General features: G+C 52.8%; 1 protein-coding gene across 3 annotated transcripts in view; it reads right to left on the bottom strand.

Annotated features, from left to right (window-relative positions):
* Positions 1–14,027: 14,027 nt before the first annotated feature.
* Positions 14,028–24,065, bottom strand: part of PLXNA2 (plexin A2) — a 233,699-nt gene continuing 223,661 nt past the window's right edge. For 2 of the 3 annotated variants that reach the window (XM_024976076.2, XM_024976075.2), the window contains 6 exons: positions 23,462–23,561; positions 22,094–22,284; positions 20,113–20,282; positions 17,122–17,334; positions 16,355–16,505; positions 14,034–14,541 (listed from right to left, as the gene is read on the bottom strand). In XM_024976076.2, the coding sequence (XP_024831844.1) occupies positions 14,446–14,541; positions 16,355–16,505; positions 17,122–17,334; positions 20,113–20,282; positions 22,094–22,284; positions 23,462–23,561 (921 nt within the window). In that variant the 3' untranslated portion in view covers positions 14,034–14,445. Of the gene's footprint in view, positions 14,542–16,354; positions 16,506–17,121; positions 17,335–20,112; positions 20,283–22,093; positions 22,285–23,461; positions 23,562–24,065 lie in introns of all 3 variants that reach the window. The other variant, NM_001206657.2, reaches the window with a different exon arrangement.

Below are 24,065 nucleotides of genomic sequence, written 5' to 3'. Positions count from 1 at the left end.
GCTCATTTTCCAGATGAATTTTAGAATCATGCTGTTTAGTTCCAGAAAAAAAAACCCAATCCCATTTGGGACTTTGAAAGGGATTGGATTCAACATATATCTTAATTCATGAGCCATTTGCATCTTTATGCTGTTCAGTCTTACCATGTGGAAAAATGACATGTTCTGATTTCACCCCCTCCGCTTCCTTTGTTTTGACAGGTTTAACCCTTCAAGTTAAGTGAAATTTTAGTGTAGGCTGTGAGGAGGATCAAAATTGATTCATTTTCAAATAACCAGTTTTCCTTGATTCCAGTTTTTGCATAATTCACACCTTCTCCAATAATTAATGACGTTTCTTTTATCATTTCTCAAGTCCTTAAATATATATTAGGGTCTGTTTCAAGGCTGTCTAGTCCCACTGGTCTGTCTGTTCTTGTGCTAATGCTGCACTGCTCTGATCACCGCCTTGTCTTTCCCAGCACTATGTGAAAACACCATCCCTTCCAGATGGCTCTTTGGAGTCGCTGCCTGTTTCTCCCAAGCTGGGATTCACTTCCTGAACAGAGTCAACCCTTTGGCCAGAACCTCTGGTCAGAGCTTTTCAGTGACTCAGGGACTGGGACGGAGCAGCCGGTTGCCAGGCTTCAGTTTCCGATTAAGAAAGCACCGAGGTGGCTGGAGACCAAGGGCCGACCTGGGCGCCTCCCTGCCTTCAGCACCTCAGGACAGCCGAATGGGGCAGCTCCAGACTCCAGACTGGGGAAGAATGCGGGAGAAGAGGGGCCAGAATATTTCAGGGAGGTGGGGTGAGATACTAACATAGGCAAGAAACCTCCCCACTTCTCAAGTGACTGGTGAGCATATGCCATGCCTGGGCTAAGGACATCACATTCATCTAAATTCCCCCAGAGCCCCCTGAGCCAATACCACAATTTACAGATTAGAAGTCCTGCTCAGATAGAGTATGTGCATGCTAAGTGGCTTCAGTCGTGTCCAACTCTGTGTGACCCCATGGACTGCAGCCCACCAGGCTCCTCTGTCCAGGGGATTCTCCAGGTAAGAATACTGGAGTGGGTTGCCATGCCTTCCTCCAGTGGATCTTCCCAACCCAGGGATCGAACCTGCGTCTCTTACATCTACCTGCACTGGCAGGTGGGCTCTTCACCACTAGTACTACCTGGGAAACCCCAGAGGGAATAAGAAGCAACTAATATCACCCAGCTACTGAGCAGCAGAACCTGTTTTTCACTCCGGTTGCCTCCGATCCCAAGGCCCAGGATTATCACTTCTGTCCTTGGGTGGCTCAGGCCAAATAGGAACTGCAGCCCCTCCCCCAGGCTCCTCTGAGCTGGGAATTTGTCATCTGGAGAAAACGTTTTCACCTCCTTGAGCTCTGAGGGTCCTCTGGCTCAGCTCTCATGGTGGTAGAATCTGGTGGTGTGAGCTCCAGGGGTTTGAAGCTGGTCTCCCCAGCCAGGGCTCGGAGGTCTCCTCTCCACTCAGGTTAGTGGGGTCACCTGAGGGTCCTCGCTCTCCTTAGCCGGGGTGGGAGCTCTGCCTGCAGGTCCTGCTCCCCACGTCCACCAGCCTGCTGCTGCCCTGGCTTCCCAGCCAGCCAGGCAAGTGGGCCATCTAGCTGCTGACTCCTGAGCTTGGGTGTGTGTGGGGGGAGCCCTTGTGCCTGGTGAGGGTTGGAGCTAGGGCCTGGGGCCTGCAGGGAGAAGGAAGAGGGGGAAGCCCATTGCTTGAAAAAGGATTCTGTGCACCTGGTCACGTTCTGTCCAAAGCAGTGGCTGAGATGGCTAAGACAGCCAGAATTTTAAAATAATAAGTACTTGTTTATTTAATCTGGGCATATATCTGGATAAATTCGTGATTCAAAGATACATGCACCCCGGTGTTCACAGCAGTACTATTTGCAACAGCCAACCATGGAAGCAACCTAAGTGTCTATCAATAGAGGAGTGGATAAATAAGATGTAGTATATATATATATATACAGGATACTGCTGCTAAGTCACTTCAGTCGTGTCCGACTCTATGCAACCCCATAGACGGCAGCCCACCAAGCTCCCCCGTCCCTGGGATTCTCCAGTCAAGAACACTGGAGTGGGTTGCCATTTCCTTCTCCAATGCATGAAAGTGAAAAGTGAAAGTGAAGTCGCTCAGTCGTGTCTGACTCTTAGCGACCCCGTGGACTGCAGCCTACCAGGCTCCTCCGTTCATGGGATTTTCCAGGCAAGAGTGCTGGAGTGGGGTGCCATTGCCTTCTCCGGTGGATAGACCTAGAGATTATCAAACTGAGTAAGTCAGAGAGACAGGTATCATATGATATCACTTACATGTAGAATCTAAAATACGATACAAATGAATTTATCTGCAAAGCAGAAGCAGACTCACAGACTTGGCAAACACACTTCCGGTTACCAAAGGGGAGAGGGTGGGAGGGAGGGATAAAGAAGGAGTTTGGGATTAACTGATACAAACCGCCATATATAAAAGACACAAGGTCAATATCCTACAGTAGATTCTAGCAGAAAAGAAAATGAAAAAACACACGCAACCGAGTCACGTTGCTGTATGCCAGATGCTAACGACGTTGTAACTCAACTGCACTTCAATAAAAGATTAAAAAGGAGACAATCTAAATTTGCCTCTAATCTTGGTCAGTAAACAATGAGCACCTGGTCCCTTTCCCACCCATCTAATCAATGTGTCCTTGTCCCTATGGTGCCGTCCTCCTTTCCATGAGAAGTTAGTCCTTATTCACATATCCGCATATTGACATAGTTCCCACATTTAGTTTTTCATGGTCTATAGCATTCCATCCTGTCAATAATCCATAATTAAAGAAAATGCATTTCGAAAGCTATCTGGGAAGGGCCATGCATGGACAGACTGATAACAGAGAAACTGGTTGTGGGAAGATAAAAAACACATTTGCTTGGTGGGGGCATTTTACTTTTGGGAGTGAGAGGCATAGAAAATGTAACCATGCAAACTGTTATGCTGAAGCTCTTCCTCTGGCTCAGCCAGAGCCCTGGGCTGGCAATCTAGACACCTGGGTTCTGAGCTTGGCTTTTTGTTTTATTTACTGTCTGTGTTTTTATAAGATACTTTCTTCCTCTGGTTCTCAGACTTTTCTCTTTTTGTTCTGATAGTCATAGAATCCATAACACTCCGGAGATGGAGGGATATTAGAGTTTACTTCATCTAACCCTCTTGTTTTACAGAGGAGAAAAAAGTGAGCCCTAGAGGTCAAATGGCCGGCCCAAGGTCAGGAAGTCAGCCGTGACTTTGCAGATGGCACCTCCACCAGCCTCATGGTTGTGGGAATCATGTCAGAGATGGAGGGTCTGGCAACTCCCTTGCAGAAAGGCGCGGCCAGCCCCTTCCTTATTATTCATGCCAGCCCAGCTTTGAACCCTCAGAGTGGAGTGTTTCTCCGTCTGAGCTGTTGACACGCGCCTCCTGTATTCCTGTCTTTCCTTCTGGATGCCAGCTGGGTGGTTTAACCAGGCTCTGTAGAAAGAAGGCGACAAGGGCTGCAAGGTTCCACCTGAGCCTGGCAACCACCTTGCTTCTTTCCTGGATCCTGGCCCCCTGTCTCCTATCTTTCCCATCTGTGTGAGCTGCCTTTCACGTTGCCCTTGGAACAAGCCTGAGCACCACAGTGCTGCTCTTCTGCGTTGGCAGAGTCTGTGCCCTGTTTGGCTTGTCATACGCATCTCACCATCTTGCTGTATTTCTGTCTCAGTTCCCAGAAGGCTCAACGTGAACAAAGACATGGGCACGGGGGCTGGGATGAAGGGGGCTGGGAGGGGCTTGGTGCCCCCCGGGAATCTGGGCTGCTCAGAGACGCCGCAGCCAGGGAGTCCAGGTTCCGATGGAGCCTCCTTCAGCGAAACTGTCTGACTGTGCGGTACAGACTAGAACGAGGCCCTAGGAGCAGGTTTTGTCCATTTACTGTTACAGAACGGTAAAAAGCCAGCGATGCCACTGACGCAGAGAGGGAGGAGACTCAGAAAGCGCTAAGACCAGCGCAAGGGCGAGGGGCAGGGACGTAGGGCCGTCTGAGGTATGTAGAGGCCCCGTCCTTTCCTCCCTGCAAGGTCTAGGGGAAGGGGCCTTGAAAGGAGAGGTGGGCAACCTAGGGGGAGTGGGGCGGAGCACAGAGGAAAGGGAGGATCACATCACACGTTTCCAAGTTCAGGATTTTCTAAAGACCAGGATCAGAGACCACCAGAGGAAGGTTCCTCAAAGCTAGTGTCTTAGACTGAGGCTGTCTGAGTTATGTGCTTTGCCCAGCATCCCCCTGACTGCTTTTGTGTGTCTCTGATAAAAGACAGCATTCATTCAGTGCAAAGGAGCACAGAAGGAGGAGGGAAATGGCAATAGGAGTGTAGGAATAGGGAGCGTCCAGGCTGGGCGGGCAGCAGGGACTGGCCTCCAGCCTCCCTAATATCTGAGTCTAGGCTGGTTCTCTGTAGGTAGAAAAACAAGGACCTTAAGACTCGGGTGACCTCTGCTATGTTCTTTGGGAATGCTTCAGAAACTCTGCCCCCCAGGCTCTAAGGATCACGTCCTAACATGGGGAACTTAGAGAAGAGAGCTGTGGCTGGGTCTGGGGGAGTGGGTGTTTGCCCCACGGTGGACCCCGAAAGGAACCCAGAATGCTCCCTTCTCCGGCAGCTGCCTCCTTCATGCTCACGTCTGGAACTGCTCAGGCTCCTTGTACTGTTGCTCTCTGCTGCTCCAAATCTACCCTCTCTGATTTCTTAATCCTTATGTTGGCTCCATATTTGGCCCTTGCTGTTTCCATCCTTGAATCTGAAGCTATCATTTTTTTCTTAAGTGGGGCTTATACCAGGGTCTCATTAAACGATCCAATGGGCAGTAGTATTGGGTGGTATGTACAGAGGGCAAGGACTTAGTGCAAGCTTATGACCCTAGGGTTTCTTGGTGTTTGTCAGGGGATGTGTTGGAGAGGGGAAAATGGGAAGTTATTTTTTAATGGGTATAGAGGTTCAGTTTTACAAGATGAAAAGTGTTATGCGGATGGTTGCATAACAATGTGAATGTATTGAACAGCAAAAAATGGTTAAGATGGTAAATTTTACGTTACGTGTATTTTACCACAGTAAACAAACAAACAAACAAACAAAACTCATCGAAGTGGATGGATATATAGATCATTTGCACTGAGCTTAGCTGCAGTGTTTGATGGTAGGTGATCTGACTTTCCCTCACTGTGATGGCGAGTTTTTTTGTGTCAATTTAGTTAGGCCGTGGTGCCCAGCTTGGTCAAACGCCATTGTAGGCACTGCTGCAAAGCTATGTTTTAGTTGTGGTTAATATGCAGCTGGATGGCATCACCAATAAACGCTGGCAGATGGTGAGGGACAGGGAGGCCTGGCATGCTGCAGTCCATGGGGCTGCAAAGAGTCGGACACGACTGGGTGACTGAACAACAACAACAGTAACATTTACAATCGCAGACTGTGAGAAAGCAGGCTATCTTCCGCGGTATGGGTGGGCCTCATCTAACAGTTGAAAGCCTTAAGAGCAACACTGTGTTTCCTCAAAGAAGACATTCTTCCTCTGCCTTTGGACCTGAGACTGCGCATCAACTCTTGCAGAAGTTGCTAGCCTGCCAGCTTGCCCTGCAGATCTCAGGCTTGGCAGCTCCTACAATTGTGTGAGCTGATTCCTTAAAATTTCTGTCTGTCTACCTCCCTATCCACACACTTACACACTCAGTTAGACACACACACTTCCTATTGGTCTAGTTCTGGTTCCCTGAAAAACCTTCAATAACACACTCATCTGAAACCAGCTGAGGATGGAGGTGCTCAGGTACCCAGAGGGGAAACAGGAGGGACCCTCCTCCCAGGTCTGCTGAGCGCTACGTTCTCTCTCCTCCTCCGCTTCCTCTGGGACTTGCTTCCCTGGGGTAAATGCCCTCTGCGTCCAGCCTACTTGCCCTTCTCTGTTACCCCTGCCTTGGGCCTGAGAGTTGTTCCACCCCCCGGCCCTCTAGGTGGAGTGTCTTTCCTATGAGGCCCCTGACACTTTTAGACCCTGGTCCCAGTGAGGCTTTCTGGAAGCCATCTCCTGACTTTGTGGGCACTCGGGCTCCGCCTGTGCATTTAACACGTGCTGATTTGGTTTGATCCATTCCGCTCTTCCCCTCTGCATTTACCTGGAGCTTATTTACCGGCTGGCTCCTAAGTGGTCCTGCCTTTGGGTAAAGCCCTTAATTCATCTCCTGTTTTCCTTGGTCAGCATCCATGCCTAGTTTCCTAAGGGCTTTACTCTCAGGCACCAACTTTTATTGCTGAAATCTATGAGCATTAATTCTGCTTCTTCCCACAGCCAGATAGAGACTCTCAGAGCCTCCGGTAGGTCCTGCTGGACTGCATGTAAAAGGAGGGTAGATGGTTAATTCTCTCTTTCTTTCTCTCTCATTTACCTATTACAATATTTATGGAGTTCAGTATATGTATTATCTTATTTAACCTTTGCAAAACCCTTATTTAATACAGATAATCCCCATTTTATAGATTTGAAAACTGATATACAGGAAGGTTATGTGACTTGTCCCGGGCCATGCATTTTGGGAATGGAATTTAACCCGAGGCAATCTGAATCCAAGGCCTGTGCTCTTAGCCAGGGATATATGAAAACTTGCCGTTAGAAAAGATGGGGGGAGTGAGGAATAAAAGAATTAGAGGCATAAAGCAAAGCCAGGAATAAGATAAATATTATAATAGGATGCAGAAAATCCTACCCATGTGTTACCAGTGGACCACGGACTTAGCTCCCGGCTCCTAGCAGCCAACACTCACTGAGGTGGAGGTTTGACGACACACGGTGTTGCCCTGATCAAGCGCAGACCACCAGCAGCGCCCATTTCCCTAAAGTCTCGTGAGCAGCTTATCTTGAAGGTTTCCCCTCACACCGAAAGATCCAGCTCTCTGAGAATCCTAGGGCTGCAGTTGGCAACACGATTTTGCACTTGTAGTAAAAATGAGATCCAATTCCCACTAAGAAAAGGGATGAGTCTTTCTCTCTTAAATAATGGTGAGTGTTGATATTAGATTGTAAAATCTGAGAAAGGTTGCAACGTTAAGACTTGGTTTTGTTCCCTTTGTTCGTCTAGCAGAGCCGGGTTTGGTGTCGTTCTCACTACAAGTGACAGAAAGACAGTGATTGTATCGAGCAATTGTGGCTACTGACGGACGCTGAAGGGTGCGCTTATAGCACTTGCCTGTTACAAGGCCAAGGATCAAGGCCTGGGAAGAGTTTCAAGTACTAAATCGTTCTAGAGCGAATGGAAGGCAGTGTTGTGCACTGGAAAGAGCAGAGTAGCTGTGTGACCTTAAACAAATCCTTTAACCTCTCTGCTCCTCAGACTATAAAACTGGAATCTGCCTATCACATGAGACCCTGAAAAAGAGGATGTTTCAGTGTCTGCAATAAGGAGGTGGTTCACAGCACCCTATCATTTCATCGCTCATTCATTCAGAACCTTCTGATCCGGCACCCGCTTTAGGTCCATCTGGTGCATCCTGGGCTCTGTCCTGGGACGGCGACCATGAGCGGGACAGACAGACGCCTGGAGGATTCCCTTCTCCACGATTTCCTCCTTCCCTGTAGTTCCTGCAGCAGATATTTAATAACAGCAGTGCCCCAAGTTCAAGTTGCTGAGGGGAGACATGGCGGAGGGGGGGTGGTGGAAAGAAGATTGGAGAAAGTCTGGGGTACAAGACTCCATGCAGAGAAATGGCCTCCTCCATCCAGCCCATATGGGCCCACGTCCCAGCCCAGCTGACCCCAGGGTCCCCAGGCGGCAGTGGCGGAGGCCGGTCTCGTCTAACTGCTGCACACCACCGAGCCTCCAGGAGCTGGCAGGGGCCGCGCCGCGCCTTCTGCCAAGGAAGGATTATAGCTTTGTCGGTGCGGTGGAACAGAGTGCCTCCAGCATCCAAGGTCTGCGTTTAGAAGAGAAGCGGAGGATGGTTTAACGTTAGCCAACAGCCTGCTGCACTCACAGCAAAACCCTGCGTGCAATTGAAAACGAGGCCCTAGCTACACACAGGCCTGGGCGACGTGATCTCCCGTCTCTCCAGGGTGTTGTGCTTGCATTTCCTCACCCACAGGACCAGCACTGGCATCCCTCCACTCTCGCCAGGAGCGAGTGCATGTGAGTGCGTGTGTGTGTGTGTGTGTGTGTGTACACAACACCCTAAACTCAGAGGCTGCAGAATAGGCACTGCATAGGAATTGTCTCTCTGAATCTACAATAATCCCATAACTCTAGCATGCCCTAGATTTATCAACATGCACTTGTTGATATGATTTTGTTTTTCAGAATCATTTGGAAATCATTTTAAAAAAGTTTTGGAAATCAAAATTTCCTGGGCCCCATTCGTACATGCGCGGTCTGTCCATATAAAACTGGGCTGTCCCCGAGATCAGGGTCCGTGTCTCCCCTGTCTAGCTGGAGTCACCCTGAAGGCAGGGGCTGTCTCCACCATCAGATTGGAGACTCTCTGAAGGCGAGGGCTGTGTCTTATCCTTAAAGATCCTCCGCTCTTGGTGCTGGGGGAGAGGCTGTGGGCCCAGACACAGTTCTGATCTCGTGGAGGGGGAGAGCGGTGGTTTCCTGGCATGCTCAGTTGAGGTGTCAAATTGACCAATTATCCTCATCTGCTCCTTTTAGCAGCTGAGAGTGGAAGGGTCACCCCCACACTCTGGAACATGAGAAAGCAAAACGGGGAAAGAGTGGTGGATGGGACGTGGCACCCTCAGGCCAAACCTCAGCTCCCTACCTGGAGGCCTCTTTGCCTGCGGACTCCGCGTCAGCCTGAACTGCTTTAACCCCAGGCCTCTCCCCTGGGCTAGATCTAAGCGCACACTGTCTCTCCTCTTCCCTTGATTCACCCTTAATCCTGCAACTGAGAGTAAAAAAACAGCCCATAACATTCCTCCACGGCCCTGCTGAGACACCCCTTTTTCGGGATCCTTATGATTCTCAGGCTGGTGAGGGCAAATGCTATGTCTTTCTCCTTTAGTGTTTCATCCCCCAGCACTTACCACGTGCCGGGCTGTGGGAGGTGATTAAAATGTTTAATACAAATAAATGAGTGCAATTCTCAGGAAGCACTGCGGGTGGATTTCCTCCTTTGGAGATCTCTTTCACCCCTAGGAAAGTACCTCAATCTCAGATCTGCCCTGTCAGCCTCTTGTTGGGGAAAAGCAATGTTCTGGGTCTTGGGGCTAGGGGGCAGTGTTCAGCTATGGGTGCAATCCAGAGTGTGTGTGTGTGTGTGTGTGTGTGTGTGTTGACACTGATAACTGGACATTCATAAGCTCCAGCTCCAGAGAGAATTCTAGGAGTCCCTCAAAACACCTTAGCTCATCTTCCCATGAGTACCCTCTTCTAAAATATGCCCATGAAACGTTATTCTGCATATATGCTACTGAACAACCACGTTTCTTTAACGATATAAGGTTTTTTATCCAGTAAACTTTATTTATATATAACAACAGTACAAATTGTGTCCTTGGCTTGCAAAATAGGAGTGTTTCATATTTACAATAGGTACACAATAATATATTAGAATAACAAAAAAACCCATTTTATTGGAACATTTTAAATACGTAATTTTCTTACAGCTTTTATTCCACAACACCTGTAAAAACAACAAAACCAGACAGCTATTATTCTATTTTCTTAAAAATATATATATATATATAATACAGATTCCAGTGTGTCAAGAAGAGTGGGTTTGGGAAGGAGCAGTTGAGGGGAGAGGCAGGCGGTTTCAGGTCCCTAGTTTCGTGGTCTAAAGAGCTTGTTCCCCCTCCCTGACATATCTGTCAATATCTGCTCTGCAGGGGGAGCCACGTTCCAGCACGTTCTCCTGCCGTGATGCCAACACGGAGAGCACAGGAGGCCAGAGTCAGGGCTGTGACCGAAATCCGGCCGTGCCTCCCCTCTGCCCTGAGGCCGCAGCACAAAGGACAGAGGGGAATGCAGTCAGCATGTCCACACAGACTTTCCAGTTTGCTGATGGGGCTGAGGCCCTGTCTCCCAGGACCTCCCTAATACCAGGGGCGAAACTTCATCTCTCATCGGTGACATCGTGAGCCCCAGAGGCTACACCTTCACTCTTGGGGAAACCAGCAGAAAGGGAAGAGGTGGGGGGAGAGAGGCGGGGTGATGATGGGGATGCTGCCACCTTCTCAAAGCTTCTTCCTGAGACGAGGTGCCAGAAGGCCCTGAACACGCGGGGTCCGCTTCCAGCGCCCCGGGTCGCCAAACTCCTCTGCGTCCTCTCGCCCACAGAGCTCCCACCCCCGAGCCTCAGTTCTTTCCTGTCCACGGCCAGGCCCCCGGAGCCTGAGTCAGGACACAGCGTGGCAAGGAGCAGCGGGCCCCCCGCTGGGGCAGCTGCCGGCTCAGTACGGGCCGCGGGTTAATAGATTGAAGGCGGGAGGAGAAGGGGACGATGGAGAATGAGATGGCTTGATGGCATCACTGACTCGATGGACACGAGTTTGAGCAAACTCCGGGAGTTGGTGATGGACAGGGAGGCCTGGCGTGCTGCGGTCCACGGAGTTGCGAGAGTCGGACACGACTGAGCGACTGAACTGAAATGAATGGTGGCAGGTGTGGCAACCGGGATGCGCCTGGAGGCTGATCAGCCAGAGGCTTCTAGAAACATTCCTTATTTGTGCTGCCCAGACCATCGCAGTCCAGCCTACCCCGTCCACTGCTTCTGCTTCGTGCTCAGCAGGGTCAGGGGCCTTGACTATTATTTCTTGTCCTCATTTGGCGGAAATGGAGGAAGGTCAGGAGCTCAAGAGGCAGGTGGAGGGCCACCAGAAGAGACAGCGGGGGACAAGAAAGGCCCTTGTGGCTGGAGGACTGTCCCTGGAAGCAGGTAAGGCAGCTGGGTCAGTCGGCTTTCTTCCACTTTCCCACTCCCCTTTCCTCTAAAACGCGTGCCCTCTGCAGGTCTGGGAGGAGGGCTAAGGTGGTGATAGGAACCAGCAAGTGGAAGAATGTCCGTGCGCTAGAAAGGGGTCCTTCTCAGTCTCGTTCATTCCTCAGCACCTGGAGCAGGGCCTGGGGAACAGTGTTAGCTCAGGAATGCTCCCTGAATGAATGCATGCATGCAGGAAACAGCTCCATCCTGTGAGTGAGGCTCCCAGGGGCTCCTTGCTTTCAATGACTCAACTTTCCAAGGATGGGGAGCGCTCCGCCAGAAGTGGATCAGAGACAGTTCTGAGCTGGGCTGGAGCGGGGTGACGGGAGTGGGGGGCAGGCCTGGAAGCCCCGGAGCCCCTGCGGAGGTTGGGAGGCGGCAGCAGGCCAGCTGGAGGGGCTCAGGCCAGCTCGCCCACCTCGGGCGTGGATACCCTCTGTCTTGCCAAATGCACTTTCTAGGGTGCTTGCCCTTTTCTGGTGAACTGTCTCTTTGCGCACTTCAGTGAAACAAGATGGATCTGGATCAAACTTTCAGAGAGAGCAGTCTCTCTTGGCTTCCCTCCAAGATGGACGGCTTTGTGTGGGGGCAGAGGCCAAGACTTGAACACTTATTCCTTACGCGAGGTTAGGATATCTCCACGTTGGATGACGGTGAGGAGGGAGGCCCTCTCCTCCCATCCCGTAGGGCATGGACTCTTGGTGACCCAAAGTCAAGCAAGGCTCTCCAACCTTTCACCATCACAGCCTGACTTGAGTCCTGTGTAGTTTTCCTTGATCTTCCTTCCTTCTTTAGGGATGCCCCCTGCCACCTCCTTCACCAGCCCCCCTTCCCCAGTCCTCCTGAGGAATCCTGAGAAAGGCAGTGGAGCCTCTCGTGTGAGCTCTGGTGCCTCTCCTGTCCACTCTCTGAGCAGCCATCCCCTACCATTCTCCCACTCCCCCCAGACCATCAAGGACTCAGCCCCAGGGCTGGTGAGTGGTCACCAAAAGTAGCTGCTGGGAAACAGCGGATAGACGCACAGAGGTCAGGGTTGGTCATGATGCAGCTGAGATGTCTAGCTTTTACTTCTTGGTGGAGCAAAGCCCGAGGTGCCGATCTAAGCAGCAGTGTGACCAGACCACCTTCATTCGGAGCTCAGAAGCAAAATGAGGGGAGGAGCTGCGCTTGTCTGTGGGCAGCACAGAGTGCCCTGCTCACGCTCCCCTCGCCCGTATCTCCTCGCCTTTCATCTCCATATATCGTGCGCGCTGAGCTGATAAGCTTTGGGTGCTATGAAGGGCAAACACTTTGGCTTAGTGCAGAAGGCCAGTCATTAGGATTTCTTTCAGGCTATTCACAGGGCCCAGAGAAACTTTTAGCAGAAGTGGATTATCAGAAGGAAGCGGTCTTGGCATGGCTGGTTGTGAATTATAATGAAAACAGCGCATTTCCTGAGTATTTTGCTGAATGCTTGTCTCGTCCCATTTGTCAGCCGCATTCAGGCAAGAAAACTGGAGCTGAGGCGACCCAGTGATGTCTGCCGTGTGGTGAACACAGCGATCCAAAGCCACACGCCAGCCATGGAAGCCAGCCCTCTGAGCTCCCCCTCCCCCGGCCACTTCCTGACAATCCAGTGTGGTCAGCAGAGTCTCTGGAAACTGGAAGGGTTTGGAGGTAAATCCGGGCCCAGAGGAGCCAGGGCCCAGAGTTAATTACAGAGGAAGTGACCCTGGTCTGGTCTCTCCCTGGTCCCACTTCCCAGCAGTGTGGCCCCTCGCAGAGCAGGGCAGACGGGACCTCTCCAGTGGCCTCTCTTCCCATCCCTCACCTTTCTCTCGTCCTTCCCACCCTCTCTGGGGCTGCCTGCAGAGAACTTGGAGCTGGCTGCTTGGATCCTCGCCAGGGTGGGAGGCCTGGAAGCTGGTGGCTGTCCAATCACCAGGGCCCTGCACCGGTGCGGGGGGTGTCCTTCCCCGGGATGCCCCCACTGCCTTCCATGGGGCCTCGGATCAGGGTGTGGAGCTTTGGTCTCTTTATCTGGAAACTACACTCAGGACGGCTGGGCATCCACGGATTTAGGTGTCAGCAGGAAAGACAGAAGCCCAGTGAGAAGCCACCCACTTGTCCTCCAAATTCAGGAGGACGCAAGAGGCAGAGAGAGAGAGGCAGAAGACACAATCTGGGGATGCTACAGTCCTGTCTACTGCGGCCAGTGCTCAGACCATCAGGAGCATCCACATACGAGCGAAGGGTCGTCTCCCCTCTCTAGGCACGAGAGAATAAAACAAAGAAAGCACAACAATAAATACTGCAGCTTCTTGAACCTATGCTCTTCAAGTATTGCTTGCTGTAAACAGTGTTTGATTTTTGTTTTCTTTTTAATTGTAAGAAACCATGGGCGGACGGGAGCAGAGTCTGAACACCCATGTGCCCCTTTCGGCTCCCGGATGGAACCTCCCGGAGGCCTGGCCCGCGCTCCTCCAGGGCCCTGCCCCTGTGGAGCCTGGTTTACGACGGGGATGGATATAAGGCAGAGCTGCCCAGCGTCCTTCAGGAGACCAGGCGTCCCCTCTGGGAGAGGCCCAGCTCTCATGTCTGGTAGTCACTGTAGGGAAACCTGAAGGAAAAGTACCAAAATCAGCTCCTCACTTGTTGAGGTTTGGGTTTAAAGAAAACAACCAAACAGTAGCAAAAAGCGTCGGTGCTCTTGAGACACACGTGTCCGCTGGAGAAGAGGACGCATGGACGTGCGGACATAAAGCTCAGCTTGCTGTCAGCAGGGTGGAGCCCGGGGGCTCGGCCGTTCGTGCCAAGTCCCACCTTCCCCACCTCTTCTGGTTTCATTGGCTGGTCTTCCTTCGGAGCGTTTGGTGCCAATGTATGCTCATTCTTCTCCTCCTCACTTCTTAGACAAAGAAGGTTTCAAGGGCAAGGAAACAATCAATTTCTCTCAGCATCTCTTTGTAGGCTTTTTTTCCAGTTGTTGGGAACCAGGAGTTGTGCGAGGAGGGAGGGATGGGGGCAAAAGAAGGAAGGGGACAGAAAGCAGAATTAAATGAAAGTTGGACGGGATGAACAGGGAGGCTTTTTGTTTTATTTCTGGTTTTCCTTTTTCTTAAAAAAAAATTAAATAAAGTTCTCATTATTTCCCCAATATACATCAAATGAGTTTTCATGCAAAGCAGCAGTCACAGAGGCAGAACCGTGCTCAGTTGCGCCTCTCGGCTTGAAGAACCACCTTGTCCGGGCCCCTGCATCCCTCTCGTCGTGCGTGGCTGCGCTGCCCCTGGTCTCTCCCTGCAGGGACCGGCTGGGACGAAACTTGGCTGGCGTGGGGAGAGGGGCCCTCCCCTCTCCCCGGGGTTAGGGTCTCAGGGGACAGCAAGCTCTGGGGCCTGACCCCCTTCACTTGTCTTTCCTTCTGAGACGCCCAGTGTGACAGCTTTTGCGGGTCCCTCTTCCCAGGAATGGGAGGCTCCATCTCTCAGCTCTCAATGGACATGGCGTTGATGAGCTGTTCCACCTTGTACGCCAGCCGCTGGCGCCGCGCCTGCTCGTCCTGCTCCAGTGCCCCGATGAGCTGCGGGATGAAAACAAAGGTGGGCAGGCTCAGCATTCAGCATGCGAGATGGCTTTCCCCACATCCTTCATCCTTCCATCTGCCTTTCTATCCTGCCCAACGAGCACAACTCTAAATAACGCAGATGATCACCTGAACAGGTGTATGATATACGTATGTGTGTGTATGCATGTATTTATCTAAAGCTTTTAAAACATTTGGCATACAGGAAGTGCTGTGTAAGTGTTAGCTATGACTATTACTGTGTTCAGGTACGATGCTGATGCATGACTTGTCCTGAAGTTGTCTTCTTCAGGATCTAGCCATGTCCACCTGTCTGAAATATTTCAACTGACAGCTTCTGCCCAACTGCAAAGAATAGTCTGATGTGCTGTTTCAGAAGGGATGAAATTCATCATCTACTTTGATCCGGGCAACAATGATAATATTTAATAAAAGTGTTACATATTAAAAAAGATCTTCACGACCAAGATAATCACGATGGTGTGATCACTGACCTAGAGCCAGACATCCTGGAATGTGAAGTCAAGTGGGCTTAGAAAGCATCACTATGAACAAAGCTAGTGGAGGTGATGGAATTCAGTTGAGCTATTTCAAATCCTGAAAGATGATGCTGTGAAAGTGCTGCACTCAATATGCCAGCAAATTTGGAAAACTCAGCAGTGGCCACAGGACTGGAAAAGGTCAGTATTCATTCCAATCCCAAAGAAAGGCAATGCCAAAGAATGCTACCACACAATTGTACATGAGAAACGCTGGGCTGAATGAAGCACAAGCTGGAATCAAGATTGCCGGGAGAAATATCAATAACTTCAGATATGCAGATGACACCACGCTTATGGCAGAAAGTGAAGAGGAACTAAAAAGCGTCTTGATGAAAGTGAAAGAGGAGAGTGAAAAAGTTGGCTTAAAGCTCAACATTCAGAAAACTAAGATCATGGCATCCGGTCCCATCACTTCATGGCAAATAGATGGGGAAACAGTGGAAACAGTGGCAGACTTTATTTTTTGGGGGCTCTAAAATCACTGCAGATGGTGACTGCAGCCATGAAATCAAAAGACGCTTACTCCTTGGAAGGAAAGTTATGACCAACCTAGATAGTCTATTGAAAAGTAGAGATATTACTTTGCCAACAAAGGTCTGTCTAGTCAAGGCTATGGTTTTTCCAGTGGTCATGTATGGATGTGAGAGTTGGACTGTGAAGAGGGCTGAGCGCCAAAGAATTGATGCTTTTGAACTGTGGTGTTGGAGAAGACTCATGAGGGTCCCTTGGACTGCAAGGAGATCCAACCAGTCCATCCTAAAGGAGATCAGCCCTGGGTGTTCATTGGAAGGACTGATGCTGAAGCTGAAACTCCGATACTTTGGCCACCTCATGCGAATAGTTGACTCATTGGAAAAGACTCTGATGCTTGGAGGGATTGGGGGCAGGAGGAGAAGGGGACGACAGAGGATGAGATGGCTGGATGGCATCACCGACTCAATGGACCTGAGTTTGAATGAACTCTGGGAGTTGGTGATGGACAGGGAGGCCTGGCATGCTGCGATTCATGGGGTCACAAAGAGTTGGACACGACTGAGCAACTGAACTGAACTGAACTGAAGTGCATTAACAGTGAAGACCAGCCAAAATAAGGTTTAAGAAAGCACAGGATGAATCAGGAGAGGATAGGTTGCCTTCCAAAGGAAGAGCGGGTGACTTTTTGACTCCGTGAATGTTTTCAGAATTGCCACCCATTGCTGTTGTTTAAGGATGGAGCCTGGCTTTCTGGTTGACCTGCCTGGCCCTCTCCGTGCGGGTTTCTGTCTCACCTCTTCGCTGTACTTGCTGACGTACGAGTAGATCTCATTGAGGGCACTCAGCATGTTGAACTCCACGGCGTGCAGACGGGACTGCTCGGCGAGGTAGGCGTTCATGTCCTGGTCACTGATGGCGGGGAGCTTGGCGATGTCTGCATAGTATCTGCCATAGAGAGGACAGGCTCCTTGGTGGGGGGCTCAGCAAAGACCCGCCTGTCCGTCCCCCGACCCCAGGACCCCGGAGAGGATGGGTGTCCCCTGCTGCTGCCCTGCTCCTCTTCTAACGAAGCCTGCTCTGGCCTCTGCTCTCAAGCTGAGTTTGGGGCCTGCACACTTGTTCCCCCTCAGGCCAGAGTCTGCAGTGCTGTGACCAGATTCTCAGTATTCACATTCCAGTTCAGCGCCCTGCTAGCTGTGTGTCCCTGGGTAAGTCACTTGGCATCTCTGCCTCATGGCCTCCTCAGTAAAAAGGGGATGATAGTAAGACCTACTTCACAGTTCTGCTGGGTACTTTACTGAGATGATACATACAACGTCTTCATCAAAGTGCTGCGTGCTTAGCTTATGCTCAGTAAAGGGTGATCAGAATGCTAAATCTGACTCAGGGGGTGCAGAGCTTCCCTTTCCTCCCCCAGCAGGAACTCTGGGCAAGGGAGAAAAAGCTGAGCACGAGGTCTGGAAGGGACCACAAGCAGGGCTTTAAGTCCTTGGTCAGTGAAGCCCAGAGGAGGGAATGAAGCAGGCATTGGGGGTGGGCCGGTCTTCGGGATACTACTGACCTCTCCACCCAGCTCTTGTAGCTGGGGATGTCCTTGGCGTAGAGCAGCTTGTTGGAAGGGGAGTCCTTGCCCAGCCGGTGCTCTGAAGTTGAGCAAGAGTCCATGAAGGTCTGGGCCACCACAGAGAGGCAGGCGTCTGTGATACTGCCCTTATGGATGTCAAATACAAACTGAGGGTTCTTGATCACGTTCACCCAGAAGCGCAGAGGGAGGCTGGAGGAGAGGGCAGAGGGGTCTCTGAGGGCTGCATCTGGGCCCGGCCCCGTGCCATCCACTAACATTCCTCCCAACCCCACAAATGCAAAATTCTCTCCGAAGGGCAAGGGAATGGAATCACAGAAAACTGGTCCAGCCAGGGCTGCTAATTTAGCCTGAGCTTTTACTGATGCTGGAAGAGAAGGAGCCCCATTGTGCCCTAACGGGGCACTGACCTCGTGCTTCAATTGCTCCAAGGTGGGCATGGGTGGCTTCACTCCCTCCTGGAGGCCTTTTCCAAAGACTCCTGTGCCCCTGGGGTAGCCTAAGTCTAGAGGGCCTGTATCGCTTTCTCAGAGCCTCAGACAAAGCCCCCAGGCTCCCAGAGTCCCCTTCCCAGTGCCCGCGGCCATTGTTGGAAGGACGGGGTGGCAGCCCCAGCCTCAGAGTGGGCACAAAGGCCCCACCTGGGTGCCCCACCTGGGTTCCCCGCCCAGAAGGGCCAGCCAGCGGCTTCCCAGGGCTGGCCCCGCCACGCTGGGTGGAGGAATGGGCTCCCCTGGGGGCAGCTCTTTCAGGGCACTCCCCAGGGCGTTCTCAGCTCCGGCCAGGGGCAGAGGCAGAAGAGGAGGCCATTGTTGGCACGCTGGGAATGACTCGCTGGGGCTCTGCGTTTTTCCCACCCCGAGAGCAACTGATCAGTCGTTAGGAGAATTCTTTCTGTGACTCATGGAATTTATAATCGGAGGAGAATGCGTTTTCTCTGCTCCTTTGGCTGTGAGGAGGATAAGCCCATTTATTCCCCTTCAAAACCAGAACAGCTGCTGTTTCTCTGGCCTTTTCCAACTTGGCCCTCCTCTCCAGCCGCCCGCTGGCCCTTAACTCTTTGGGCTCCTCTGTGGAGTGAGCTCTGTCCCGCTTGTCCTCTGGGCTGACGTCCCCTCTCTTCTTCTTATCTCCTGAATCTCCTGGACCCCAGGTCTTCCCAAATGTCTCCACGCCCCATGCCAAGTGTTGGGAAAGATCAGCTTTGCCCAGATCCAAGGCCTTCCATTAGGACTTCCGCCTATCTTTGCAGTGAAACGGGGGATCCTTCATTTAACCTGGAGGGGGCAGCCTGGGTGAACAGGTGGCTCTGCTGGTCCACCCTCCCTTCCCCCAGCAGCTCTGGAAACTTCCAGTGTTCTCTCCTTGGGCATTAGGTACTGAGGTCTGGTATGAGGACTGTCCCTGCCACAATTCCAGGGGAGGGTGCTTCTGTGACTTGGCCAGAAACAGCAGGCATGGAGAGGAGGACAATCCAGAACTTTCTCTTGATTCCCTTGAAATCACTCCGGGCCGGGCTGGGGGTGGTGGTGGGTGGAGCTCCAAAGCCATGGAGCAGCCGCAGCCCAGGCCCTGGGAATGCGGGTGGAAGGCTGGTCTCAGGGACCTGCCCCGGGGGGCTCCACACCCCGAGACCACCAGAGCCTCTTTGCTTCGCTCCACTGTGATCAAAAGCTGCGGCCTCTGGAGGGCTTGGCAGCCACAACACCCCGGAAAGGGAGGAATAGGTGGGGTCTGAGGCCGGGTTTTCCCTCAGTGTTTGGCTGGTTGCTAGGACTTTGGATTCCTAAATAACAGCCGGGGCCCATCTGCGCTGGCTCTGTTTTCCGAGGTGAGGGCTGAGTCCAGACAGCTGTGTGGGCGGCCTGCCCAACCCCAGGCCTGGCCCTCCTCTCTGCCCTCTCTCTGCTCCTTCCTGAGGAAGGTCTGTGCTCTGGCTCTTGGCCAGGCCCGGCGGGACACGAGGGCCTGTCTTCAGCGTGGTCTGAGATCCAGGTTCAAAACCCAGCAGAGAGACGTCTCATGAGAAGGGCCCGGGGGAGCCGTCTCTCCCCCTACTGGGTCTGCCCAGGGAGGGGAGGGAGTCAGGCCCGCGGGACCTCTTGCCTGTGGCTTCCTGAGAACCATGGAGCCGGGGTGATCACTCGGCCTTAAAGGGTTGCGTGTACAATGGTGGGCTCAAGTCCACGGCAGGTGCAAGCTCTCCCCCAGCACTGGCCAGCCTCCCCGGCGGTCTGAGTTTAATGCAGGGCTCTCCCCATGCCAGGATGTGCCCGAGACTCTGCTGTGCTCAGGAGGCCCCACGCTGCCTGGCCTGCTGCTCGGTCGGTCTGGGATGTGGCTGTGTGTGGGTTCCCCTGGCTCCCTTTCCCGAGAACCACAAGTCAGAGAGGAGGGGGCGTGGCCTGGGAAAGGGTCTCGGCCTGAAAGGACAGGAGCTCAAGTGTGTGTGTGTGTGTGTGTGTGTGTGTGTGTGTTGTGTGTGTCCTGGTGCTGGGCCCTACGCTGGGCGGGCCCCGCCTGGCACCTGAGGAACCACATCGGCTCTGCGGAGCATATGTTTGTCCTAGGAGCCTTGGATTACCCAGCCATGGCAGAGAACAGGTTCCCGCTCCCCATCTCCCTGGTCCCTTCTGGGCCCTACTCTACCCTCCATCTCCCCGGTCCCTGCTGGGCCCTACCCCATCCCCCATCTCCCCGGTCCCTGCTGGGCCCTACTCTACCCTCCATCTCCCTGGTTCCTGCTGGACCCTACCCCATCCCCCATCTCCCCGGTCCCTTCTGGGCCCTACCCCACACCCCACCCCCTGGTTCCTGCTGGACCCTACCCCATCCCCCATCTCCCCGGTCCCTTCTGGGCCCTACCCCACGCCCCATCTCCCCGGTCCCTGCTGGGCCCTCCCCAACGCCCCACCCCTGGTCCTGGCCTCGCCAGGCTGCAGTCCGGCCTGGGCTGCCCGCGGGGTTTACCAGTTGCTCTTCCAGGTGTGCCGCACGTCTGTGTCGTGGATGCTGTGTCTGTCTGCCTGCTCATCCAGGAAATCGAACATGTACTTGATGGCCAGGGGGAGCGCGCTGCCCCGGTGCACAGTGCTGAACAAGGTCTCGAATAAGTCGTCCACGAACTTCTGCAGGGTGCCCTGGGGGAGGGGCGGTGGGAGAGGGTGAGGTGGGGGAGGGTTGCTGGCAGCAAACACACAGGCCGGATGGTGCCTTGCTTGGACCGACCCCGCCTCGGAAATCTGTCTGCGACGCCAGGCTGTGCAGACAGGATGGCAGAGGTGGGGGGACGAGGGTCCTTCTGGGGTGTCGGGGAGGTGGGAAGGACTGATGGGCTGCAGATTTCCAGGAGGAACTGCCTCCAACCGGGAGCCACGTGCACACTTATGCTTGTGTCCACGCCAGGTGGGTGTGGGCAGAGGGAGTTTGATCGAAGACAGAAAGTGCTCCAAGCTCAGGCTTCCCACAGGGAATGAGGGGCACAGGCTGGTACGAGAGGGTATGAGAGGGCATCTAAAGAACCAGCCAGAGGACTGGGACCCTTCCAGCAGGAGCAGGGGAGGGCCGCAGAGGGCCTGGCAGCAAGGTGTAAGGGTTCACCGTGTTAGCAGCCTGGGGTAAGTGGGGTCTACAGTGAGGACTGGGTGAAGGGTACAGATCTAAGAATGTTCAGGCACAGCCCTGATCACGGGGCCTTGGAGGATATCGGGGGGCAGGGCCAAGGCTGGGCCTGGGGCCCACAGTTCTCAGGCTCAAGAAACATCTCTGAAGGTCAGTAAATGTCCAACCTTTTGGAGTCTCTTTGTGAGCATGCAGTTGCTAAGTTGTGTCCAGCTCTTTGCAACCCCATGGACTATAACCCATCAGGCTCCTCTGTCTGTGGGATTTCCCAGGCAAAAATACTGGAGTGGGTTGCCATGCCCTCCTTCTGGGGATCTTCCTGACCCAGGGATAGAATCCACATCTCTTGCATCTCCTGATCTGGCAGATGGGTTCTTTACCACTGAGCCACTTGGGAAGTCTGGTCTCTTATCAGCATATTATCATCAAAATTTGAGACACATTCTCTGATGGTGTATTTCTGTGACACTTCAGGGAACAAGTCTGAGAAGCCACTGTATTAGAATTTCAGCAGCATTTTTGTTGGTTCAGTGGAGGAGAGTCCTGTCAAATACAAGCTGTATATGGTTGCTATGCTTATAGGTATACTGTTCTCTGCTGGGGAGGCTGGCAGGCTGCTTTAGATCTCAGCCTCTGTCAGCATTTGTCGGGGTAGATGAGATGGCTTCCCAGGTGGCTAGTGGTAAAGAACTCACCTGCCAATACAAGAGACTCAAGAGACATGGGTTTGATCCCTGGGTCAGGAAGACTCCCTGGAGAAGGAAATGGCAGCCCACTCCAGTATTCTTACCTGGAGAATCCCATGGACAGAGGAGCCTGGAGAGCTACAGCCCATGGAGTTGCAAAGAGGTGGACTTGACTGAAGCGACTTAGCACGCACACACATGATGGAATGGGGAAGGGGAAGCTCTCTCTTATATTACCAGATGGACCAGGCCTTCATGCTTTTGCTCCCAGTGTGGGCAGAAAGTGGGTAGAGAAGACACTGACAGAGGAGGATGGCATATCCGTCCATCTCATATTTGCCAATAAAAACCCCAGTGTCTTCTTGAGGGGTATGGGGACCCAGAAGCCAGAGCACCGGTCCTCTGAGGAGTAACAGGGGAGCTATGGAGTGAGCCGGGCAGACCACTGTGATTTTTGCCGCAGGGTAGAGAACAGCAGTGGCCTGACCTCCAGGGAAGCACACCCCAGGGCGAGGCCCTCTTTGTCCAGGTGGGTGCCCTGCAGGGGCAGAGCCCATGGCATCCTTCCTATGCCATGGGCCGGGTAGGGGTTGGGGCAGGACATGTGTGCCCTCCCTGGGCCAGGGCAGCACAGGGGCTATTACCTTGGTGGCCAGCAGCCGGGTCAGGTAGATCTCCGACACCATCTTGCTGCCCCGGTCCCCCTCCTTCTGGTCCCCATGGTCGTGGTTCTTCACCAGGTGCCACACCTTGACCCCGCTCTCCAGGTCCGGGGTGATCATGGGGGCCCGAGACCGCAGGCTGTCGGGGCTGCCTGTGTACCTGAAGGAGGAGTCTGAGGGGAAGGAGGTGGCAGAGGCCCGTGAGTGACTCGTTTCCTCATCCTTGCTGGTAGAATCCTTCTAGAATCCCTGCCCACCTGCTGCCCTCACTAAGAACAAGCCAGTTTCGATCAGAAGGGAGCACTTGGGGTTTCATATTTGGTGGGTTATTTTAGTGATCCTTGGCTGGTGTGAGGACAGCCTGAAATCTTGTTGCCAAAATGAGATTCTAGAAATTCTGTGAGCTGGTGTGGCCCTGGGGAATACAGGAGTACCTCCATCCGTGATGCTTCCAGCAAAGACCAATCAATAGGTGGAATGTCAGCCAGATATTCTCACAGGGGCTTGATCGAAGTGTGGGCACTAAGGGTCTGTGAATGGAAAAGCTCCCTCTCGGGAGTTAAGGCTCCTTCTTACTTAGGGCCCAGAATACAGAACTGCCAGAGCCCCTCCTGCTTCAGGCCTGAGGGGCCCTTTGGCTGCACGGCTCAAAGACTAGCGCCACCCAGAACTAGAGGAACAGAAACTCCTCAGCCTCATCCTCAGAGGGCACTGGGGGCCCAGCACTCAGGGCTGGAAGGCCTGGGACGGCCAACCGAATGCCCATATCGGGATACTACTGAGAGCCAACGGGGAAGCGAAGCGAAAGCGTTAGTCACTTCAGTCCTGTCCGACTCTTTGCGACCCCATAGACTGTCGCCCCCCCAGGCTCCTCTGTCCATGGGATTTTCCAGGCAAGAATGCTGGAGCGGGTTGCCATTTCCTTCTCCAGGGGACCTTCCCAACCCAGGGAATCGAGCCTGGGTCTCCCGCATTGTGGGCAGATTCTTTACCATCTGCGCCACCAGGGAAGTTATTTGGTCCGTATCACCGAGAGTAAACGGGGGACATTGTAAATGATTCAGCCAGGACAGTACGCACGCACTGGGACTGGGTTCTGTGAACATCCCATCCAAGGGCCTCCTTGGTTCTGGGCCTTTCAGATGCCTCCATCAGACCTGGGCTATCCAAGGGAAGATTCACGGTGCCATCTGGTGCCACAGCCCCGAGGAGACTGGCCATGCCGGCCTCCTTTGATTGCAGGCCAGCTGTGGCAGCGGCACAGGCTCCCACTGTCAGCAGGGGTGGGGAGCAGCCCCTGGAGTCACAGAAGGTGCCCCTGGCCGCCCAGGCCGCGTCTGTGGTCCTCACCGTATCTGCTGATGGATGTCCGGGAGATGCTGGCGGAGGCGGGGATGTTGTAGGAGGAGGTCTGCTTGGGGACCAGGGCCACCACCGATCTGTCTGACACCTGAGGGGGAGACGAGAGAGACACTTTGGGTGGATGTCAGCACCTTGGGAAATGGGACTGTCGATACTTCTAGAAGCTGATGGAATAGGTAGGGGTAGAGGGTGAGGAGGTGAGGAATGCTAGGAATAATCATTGCTGCTATTCAGCATGGTAGCTACTTGCCACCTGTAGCTGTTGGGCTCTTATAGTCTGACTGGACCAAAGGGAGGTGCCCTTTAAGTGTTCGCGCTCAGGTATGCTGGAAGTGTAGAAGACACACCGAATTTCAATGACTGAGCCTGAATAAAGGTATACAAACTGTCTCATGAATAACATTTATGTTGATTGTGTGTTTAAATGACAATTATTTTAGATCAGTGGTGTTACAGACAACATTGTTAACATCACGTTCATCCGTTCATTTTTACTTTTTAAATGTGACTAGTAAAAAAATGTCAAGGCATCCACGTGGTTTGCCTTGTGTTTCTGTTAGAGGGAGCTGGGGTAGCCCAGCCTACCTTCAGT

This window comes from Bos taurus, chromosome 16 (genome assembly GCF_002263795.3).
Source record: "Bos taurus isolate L1 Dominette 01449 registration number 42190680 breed Hereford chromosome 16, ARS-UCD2.0, whole genome shotgun sequence".
Classification (NCBI taxonomy): Eukaryota; Metazoa; Chordata; class Mammalia; order Artiodactyla; family Bovidae; genus Bos; species Bos taurus.
Note: the sequence above shows the minus strand (reverse complement) of the source record. Positions and strands in the feature narration are given on the sequence as shown.